At 42.6% G+C, this 8,879-nt stretch overlaps 1 protein-coding gene across 2 annotated transcripts in view; it reads left to right on the plus strand.

Annotated features, from left to right (window-relative positions):
* GPR50 (G protein-coupled receptor 50) overlaps positions 1-8,207 on the plus strand; it is a 44,554-nt gene extending 36,347 nt beyond the window's left edge. For both annotated transcript variants that reach the window (XM_027716491.2, XM_027716492.2), the window contains exon 2: positions 1,775-8,207. In XM_027716491.2, coding sequence (XP_027572292.1) covers positions 1,775-2,643 — 869 coding nt within the window. In that variant the 3' untranslated portion in view covers positions 2,644-8,207. The remainder of the gene's footprint in view (positions 1-1,774) is intronic.
* The last annotated feature ends 672 nt before the right edge of the window (positions 8,208-8,879 follow it).

Consider the following 8,879-nt stretch of genomic DNA (forward strand, 5'->3'; position numbering starts at 1 on the left):
TTATTAGAATTTTAATTATTTTTAATTATTATTATTTCATTATTTTTTAATTAAGATTAAATGTCTTAAGATTAAGGGGCTTTTGTGGCCCATGAGGTTTATGGGGCCTATAGATGTGCCAGCTGACAGGGGAGCTGAGGCTGCAAGGTGAAAGCTTGGGGCAGAGGAGGGCAAGTTTGCTCCCCACGTGGAGGAGATTATTCTTCTCTTGATAAAACCATCTCATTTTCTCCCCGCTGGAGCAACATGCAATGAAGTCGTGTCAAAATAGTACACATAATACTGTGCCCTTGGATTGAATCCAAACTGTGAAGAGCATCGTGTGAATATTATTTTTATAGATTTTTTTCCTTTATATTTTTTGCTTCCATACAACTATTCAAGTTAGTGAAGAAAGACTGGTGGAGACTGCTTATTTATCCCAGCAGCTGGCAGTGATGTGAGACTAATAATTTTCCCTATGATTTTACTAAGCTTTGGATTAAATCCACTGATGTGCTGTCTTAACTAGGAAATACTCAGCTTTGTTCTGTTTTGCCTGATTCAGAACTGGGTGCTGAATGTGACTCTCATCCCCAGCAAAGGCAGAGACTTGCTCTCCAGCTGTGTGTGTATTTAAACGTGTATCCAAGTGAAGAGTTGTGGTCCTATCAGTTGAGTCTGTCTCCAGGCATCCTCTGGAAGTCTCCTAAATTGGGTTGCTGATACCTCTCTGTTTTTCTGCCTTGAAAATGGTTTTGGAAAAGCTTTCCAAAATGAAATCCTGGTGCTGGGGACGCATTTTGTTGAAGTGCATATTTTTGATAGAATGAATAAAATTGGTTCAGAAGAGCGTTCCATCTCTGTGGTGCCTGCACCATCACAGGTTAGAACCAGCGGCACAAATGGAGTTATTTACATAGGGACCAGCTTTGGTGACCGCATTTTATAGAGCTCTCAGTAAGTTATTAAATCAGCAAGAAAGCAGCACCGAGGCCCGGCAGCCAAAGAAGCTGTGTGCTCTGGTAAACCTCTCTATGTAAAATTTCTCTCTGAAAAGATTTCAGCACTCCACATGACCTCCACTAATACTTATTTTTAAGTGACACTGTGTCAGCTGCCTCAGCTCCACAGTGCCAGGGGCTGTTCTCAAGTCTGGACTGTTTTCCGGTCAGCATGCAGTGGCCTGATATGAACCGTTGACTTGTCCTGATGGTTTTTGTTGGCACAAACATAGCAATGAGCCAACTGCAATGGCAATGCGACCATGCTTTCCAACAGCCCTTAGGTGTGTTTTCCAAGTGCTAAAGCCACTGACCTGGCTGAACTGAGATTTGAGAGTCCTTTCATGGATACTACAGAAAAATACCTCTTTTTAGTGATTTTTTTAAAAAATATGTGTACTTTAGTAGACAGCAGGATAGGAGGGTTTGAAGAGGAAGTGCAGGTGTGAACAGTTGGCTGGGATGTTGCCTGTATCACATAAGGGCAGAGGTGTTAACACCTTAAATGTGTTACACATAGCCTCTACTGTATATATACACTCTCTCTATATACATTTATATAGATCTACTATCTAGTAATGTTTTCCTTTACACCACCGCAGATACACCTCAAAGTAGCAGAGTTTGGTAAACCACTACTTTTTCTAGTGTGCTGCCCTAGGGTTTCAAGTTCCAAAAGGAGACTAGAGTGAAGCCCATGAGAAGAGTTAGGCCTAAAGAGGAGTTCTGAGTTGCAAGTTGTCTATCTGGACGTACATTAACCTCTCGTGGTCTCTTTTTCTTTTCTGTAGGCAACATCTTCGTCGTCAGTTTGTCCGTCGCAGACCTTGTGGTTGCAGTTTATCCATACCCTCTGATCTTGAGTGCCATCTTCCATAATGGATGGACCATGGGAAATGTCCACTGCCAGATAAGCGGGTTCCTGATGGGCTTAAGTGTCATTGGGTCCATTTTCAACATCACGGCGATCGCAATCAACCGCTATTGCTACATCTGCCACAGCCTTCGGTACGACAAGCTCTTCAACCTGAAGAACACCTGCTGTTATCTCTGCCTGACCTGGATACTCACGGTGGTGGCCATTGTGCCAAACTTCTTTGTTGGTTCCTTGCAGTATGACCCCCGGATTTACTCCTGCACCTTTGCCCAAACGGTGAGTACGTCCTACACCATCACAGTGGTGGTTGTTCACTTCATCGTCCCGCTGTCCGTCGTGACGTTTTGCTACCTACGGATCTGGATTTTAGTGATTCAGGTCAAACACCGGGTGAGACAAGACTGCAAGCAGAAGCTCAGAGCAGCTGACATCCGGAACTTCTTGACTATGTTTGTGGTTTTTGTCCTTTTTGCTGTGTGCTGGGGACCATTAAACTTTATTGGCCTTGCTGTTTCCATTAATCCTTCAAAAGTGCAGCCACACATTCCAGAATGGCTTTTTGTCCTGAGCTATTTTATGGCCTATTTCAACAGCTGCCTCAATGCTGTGATCTATGGGCTTCTTAACCAGAATTTTAGGAAGGAGTACAAAAGGATATTGCTGACACTGTGGACTCCCAGGTTGCTGTTCATCGACGTGTCCAAGGGCGGGACAGAAGGGATGAAAAGCAAGCATTCTCCAGCCATAACAACCAACAACAACCACGCTGAAATACACTTATGAGTCAGGACATACTATTTATTCTGGATTACAATTGTATATATAGTATATAAGAGCCTTTCTAGCTGTGTGCATTGCACAGCTGGTGTTGCCTGGCCCCTCATGCAAGGAAGGAGTCTGCTACCTTTCATGCTTAGCTTCCTGCTGCAGCATCAAGGCTTCGAGTGAGGAATGTCAGAATGGAAAGGACTGATTTTTTTTCATGTACCGTCTTTCACTGTGTGCCTCATTAATAGGTTTGGTTGCTTTTGCCACAAGCATGCCAATACCCCAAAAGGGAAGCGTTCAGAGTGCATGGAGAAATGCAGTTATGCTTGAAATGCAACCTTCAGGAGACAGCAAAATTGCCATTTATTACACATAAACCTTTCTCCCCTCCCTCTGAATTCTATTTTTCTAGCATTAACTTAACCCATACTATATAAAATGAAGTTTAAACTGCATGGCTTTTTACCTTTTAGTTAGGTAAAGGCTGTATTAGCCAGCAGGCGTACGTATGGGCCTGGTGACTTCCACTGTGTGTGCGTTCATTTCCCTTTTTCTTTCCTCTTAAGATTTAGAAGCAAGCCTGGACTAGATGTGAGGCAGGCAGAATCCAGACCAGTGAGTGTCTGATGCACTCATTTTAATTGAATATCTACAAATATTAAGTACCCTTGCACTCTCCTTCCCAGGCCATGAGTAAGAATATAACGTATAACATAATCTAATTGCAGGAAGATATTTGGAGCCTGATTCTAATTTAGGCAGTATCCTGTCATGGCCAGCATTCATTCCAAATGTCTCTTACAAGTCACTGCTACATGAACATCATAAAAAAAAAAAAAAAAAGAACATAGCAGAGTCCCATCTGTGTAATGCAGATGCTGGCTTTTAGGTTCCAGTACCATTTACACTTGGAGGAAAAGGGAGAAGGGGAAGGCAGTGTTCCAAAAATCCCTGCTTTTGCCCACCACAGAACATGAATTTGCTGTGGGGAGAAAAAGTGGACTTTTTTTTTAAATTTTATTCATGTATAAAACTGTAATTAACGCATGGAGCTGGGAGACAAAAGCTACTTAAGCATAATTATGCATCAATTCTGTTAAAGCCTGAAGTGTGCTATCTGTATGATTGGAAACAATGTCCTGAAGTGCTGGGGAGTCCACTATCACATTAGTAACAAGCACATGGGCAAAGATAAAGCTATTTCTTTAATGGAGTGTGTGTGATGGCAGCTCTCTGTAAATATGATGACTTCTTTGTTTTCTTAGTTTCATTGTGAATTCATCTCTTTATGCTTTTAAATATGTGGATCTTGCTTTGAAACTGTCCCAGAAAATCAAGAGGTAAAACTCCCCCTGGTGTAACTCTGCCTTCAGGCTAGCACACCTGACTTAGTGCAGGTGCACCGAGTGGCACAGTGGGGAGAGGAGCAGGTCTGAGCCCCCGGCGAGGACAGCAGGCAGCCCTGCCCCTGGTTGAAGACAGTGGTCTTTTCTCTTTGGTTCTAGTCAAAGCAGGACTAGTTCCCAGGGCTGAACCCTGAAACACTGAGATTTTGCAGTATCATGTAGGCACCTGGAGATGGAGGCACGTAGGATTTCCCAAACCCCTGGCCGGGCTGTGTGCCTAATCCATAGTGAAGATAGCGAGCCATTTGTGCGTTGCTTGCTTAAAGCAACTTGCTGCTGAATGTTTGTTCTGCTGATTTTTGGGGGGGAAGAGGAGTTGAGAGAAGTTAAGCCCCTTCATTAAGTGGGCCAAGAAACTCTGCATGAGTTCTGCAGTGTGCCTGCTGCCATGTGGGGTCTCTGCAGTACCGGGGGGGTCCCTGCATTTGTAGAGTGCCCTGGCGCTTTATGAAGTTTCAAACTTGAACATCTCAGCCACTTCAGATGATTGTTGTTTTAAAATGCACTGCAGCCAGCCTCCCATAATAGGAATCAAACAGAGTTCTGTTTTGGCCTCTTAATATGCCTGAGCATGGCCAAATAAAGGTATTTTGACCCTCAGAAAAAATCGTGGTCTGTTCGCCTTCCAGAAAAACCACCCTGGGTGAATTCACACCATTCCATGCAAGCAAAATCATTTGGAGTTAAACTAGGATAAGAAAAGCACTGAGGAATCCATAACTGCAGGGAGTGTTTGTCCCGTTTCGCCAGGGAGATGTCCTGTGTTCCATGACTAGTCTTCAAAGTCATTTGCGATTAGCCACGACAGTGTTAGTTAGACTCACATTAGCAAATAATTTGAGGCATCTAGCGCCAAGGGAAACCTACTCCTTTAAGACAATCATGAAGAATCTTGTGCATGTTTGCCAAATATCTCAGATACCCTAAAACTGGGGTTTCATCTTTACGGATCCTTGTCTTTTTAACTGAATGTTCAGTGAAGGCAATGTGGTTTGTTTTTTTTTTTTTTATTTAAGCTTGTATTTGCACTATTTCTTATTCAGGCTCCGAAGTAACAGCCAGCAAGTATTTGAACCAAACCAAGTCCAAAGAGGTCCCAAACAGGCAAGCTGTGAGAGTCCCTGCTACACCTGGTAGGAAGGGGAGCAGCAGAAGGGTGGTAGGTCATCTCTCCAGGACTCACAGAGAGTCACTGAACCAAACTATGCAAAATGGTAGTGGAATCTGCTCATCTTCTGCTGTTGGGTCTGAGCCCAACTCCTGCCCAGGTCTCCACAGGGCACAGGCTCAGTCCCTGCTGTGCTGGGGTGGATCTGAGCAGCTCCCTGAACGTCCAGGCCCTGCTACCACTGCAGGGTGGGGATGAGTCTGTGATGGGCACTGTCCATCTGACAGGACAAAGAGCCCTGGCATGACCTGTTCAGAAGGGCTCTGGGTGGCCCAGTGAAGGTGCCCAGAGCCGGGCTGATGCAGCCACCATGGTTGGAGTCCTGAGCTCAGTCTTGCTGGAGCTGAGGTTTGCAATATGAACCATGAAAAGCAGGGAACATGGCCTCGAACACTGTGCCATTTGCTAGCACTTTGATAGAGGCAGCACTTAGGATAGGATAGAGTTTTATATTGACTTATTTAAAAACTACCCAAGCAGCTCCTTATTTTTATGTTAAGAAGTGGTTAACAGGGTACAGAGAATTTATTTTTGTTAATAGTTGTTTACAGAAAAAGGGAAGTGTGTTATAACAGGGAATCCTGAGCAGTGTCACAGTTTACCTGTGGGAATCTAGCTTTAATCCAAATTTGAGATTTCAAGGGGATCCCACCGCTTAAATCATGCTCTGACAATTCCACCTGCTGCATACCTGGCCTTAACTCTCTCTGAGATCTCACATAAAGTGATTTCAAATCACTTGCTCTAGATTTGACCTGGTGGTGTTGAATACCTATTCTAGCCCCAAAGTCTAAGATTGTTGTAGTGGAAACTTGTGGAGAGTCAGTAGTGCTGTGAAAGAAGATGATTCTCTTGCCATGAAGAAATATTTTTGGATATTGCTAATGAATGTTGTTTAATCTATTTAAGAAGAATGTAACCAATATATTTATATATAAATGTGTATTGCATATGCTGTTTCCATTTTATTGTTTAATTAAGAATTGTTCAGTATACTTTCCTATTGCTATTTTTGTTCATAAAGTAGATTCATTCCCTTTACTTGTTAAAACTGTAATAAATCTGCCATTGGACTGCTTATTGATATTTCTTTTCCACTTGCAGTTATTTTTTAATAAATATTTGGAACAACAGCTTGGGTTTTGTTGACTCCCACAAAGCAGATTGAATTGACAAATGAGTTCAGATATAACTCAGCTGTCCAGCTTAGACCTGGAAGTGAATGACCCAGAACGTCTGAGACACATCCTTGGATTCACGTGTTTTCTTCCACCTGCTGTGAGCCAGCTGCCTGCTGCACCCTGGCCTTCCTCATCAGGGAAGAAACTTTCTCTGTGCTGCTGTTGGTCTCCTCGCTGTGTGTCCCTCCAAGGCCCTTTGCCTTTCTTGTGCCCATGTGTATCCACCGGGTGCTGTGGAAGCAGAGTTTGTCACAGCCATTTCCTTGCCCTTTCCTGGGAAGGAAAGCACGGCCAAGCTGTGAACAGGAGGGTGTGAGAGCCAGGGTGGTCACAAGTCGGGGCACAAGGTGGCATTGGGTTGTAGGCAAGGGGTGGAGACAGAGAGTCACCCTGGGCTGGAGGCACAGTGAGGGCTGACACGCACTTTCTCCATTCAGGAGCTTTGTGAGCATGAAGACTGCTGTATCCAAGATGTTCTACCTGTGTTCTTTCCCCACCTCTGTTTTTGGGCAGATTTTGCTGTATTCCTGCAGTTCTTTAGCCAACAGGTTCTGTCCATAGGCTGCACCAATTATATTTCCATGCTGACTTGAGCTGGTTTTTGGGGAGTCTCAGCGCTGCTTCTGAAGCGGGGGAGATGGGAGTATGGAGTCATCCAGTTGTAACTGCAACCAGAGCTCCTGTTTCCTAACCAGATGTCACATGTAACTGTGGTGTTAAGGTAGTAAAGGCTGAGATTATCCACTAAAGAGTTGCTGAAAAACCATGGAGCAGATGTGTTGAATGAACAGGCAGTGTTCATTCAGTGACATCCCAGAGCAGTACTGCTACTTTTTTTGCTAATCTTTTCCAACAGGCACTGGACTTCACCTGCTGCTTCCACAGTAAAGCCTGCAGTGATGGGACACACTGAAAGCACTGTTAATTATAGTTGCAGATGCCAAAATGTCTGTCTGAGCAGAGCTGCTAGAAAACCCTTGCACAGACTTGTACCTGCTGTTTCTGCCGCATGGAACCGAATGAATCAAACTGTCAGAAGTGAGGCAGTGTTATTTATTTACTTACTTGCCACAAAGTAATAGTAACTGGGAGATAAGATAGAGCTATAAAAGGCAAGAGGTGTGATAATTCAATACCAGGATAAAATCTCACTCATGGTGACTATTTGGAAGTCAATATTTGTCCTAATGTATTTCCTTCCAAGCTTATAATTTATAACATGAAGTCACTCAATAAAGAGCTACTGCATATGTGTTTAGAATTTTATTGGAAAAATGTAAATTACTGGACCTAATGCAGTATTTCTTAGCATAAAAACCCTGAGATAAGAAATGCAGAATGGGTTCTTGCAAGAACTCTGTGATGGGATATGCAAATTTTTTTTGCTGGTGATAAGAACCATAAAATTTGTATCTCTCATGAACTACAGTTGTGAAGGGAAGCTCCATAATATTGTTAACTGAATTTTCACTTTGTAATGCTTGTTTATAGTATCCATTATTCATGTACTATAAGTAATGCACTGTACAGCAGAGATAGAATTTAGAGTCCGTGGTCAGTTTCCAGAGCAACCAAGGTGGGTCTGAACCATTAACTGAAATATGTTTCTATGTTTTCTGCCAAGCATGGTCTCCTGATAAGGTTTTTAGCTCAACTGATTGCTTCTAAGAGGTCAGGGAAACTTTAATGTCTTTTAGATTAGTTGCAATGTCTGTGCAGTCACAGCTTGCTTAGATTACCTTTTAAATAGACTTGAGTCATCAAACCATTTTATAAGTCTGTCCAGTTGGAGCACATAATTTATTTTGTATCTAGATATTTTATCACAGCACGTTTAATAAACTGTTATGTTTTTCCTTCTACATTGTACTCCTTCTGTGTGCAAAATTTTTGAATTTCCCTGTAAATAAGATGCAAAATTTTTTCCTCAACTGTAAGCAGGTTGCTTTGCCTGGAGGTAGGTTTCTACTGGTTTTGATAACTGTGTAGGATAGAGATACTAATGTGACATCAAAATACAACCATCTCCTGGGTGAAAAGTGACAGCTGTTTTGCAATCAAAAAAAAAAAAATAGGCATGGAAAAAAGTCCAAAATAGTTTGCAGGAAGTAATTTAAATAGACATTTCTGGTTGAAGTAAGAGAGGAATATTTGGAGGGATTGTACATACTCAAACTGGGACCTGGCCAGGACAATGAAGTTAATGAACCCCTTAATATAAAAAATGGGATTTTTATGACACAGGGACACACAGCTGGCACGAAGCCGAATGTCTGGCTGCAGGATCCCCTGTGACATGAGCAGAGAAACAGGAAATACAGTAAGGACAACTAAAGAAACCTAGAGAAGACCAGAGCATACTTCTGAAAATATTAGATGCACGCATGCACTGGTAGTTAATATAAAAGTTTAGCAAGATTTTCCTTTTTGGTCTGCTTTCTCTTTCCCTCCCCAGCTGCGATTTAGTTGTAAATAAAATGAAGGACCATTTTGTTT

Source organism: Pipra filicauda, unplaced genomic scaffold, assembly GCF_003945595.2.
Source record: "Pipra filicauda isolate LSUMZ 115617 unplaced genomic scaffold, ASM394559v2 scaffold239_size1682155_pilon, whole genome shotgun sequence".
Lineage (NCBI taxonomy): Eukaryota > Metazoa > Chordata > Aves > Passeriformes > Pipridae > Pipra > Pipra filicauda.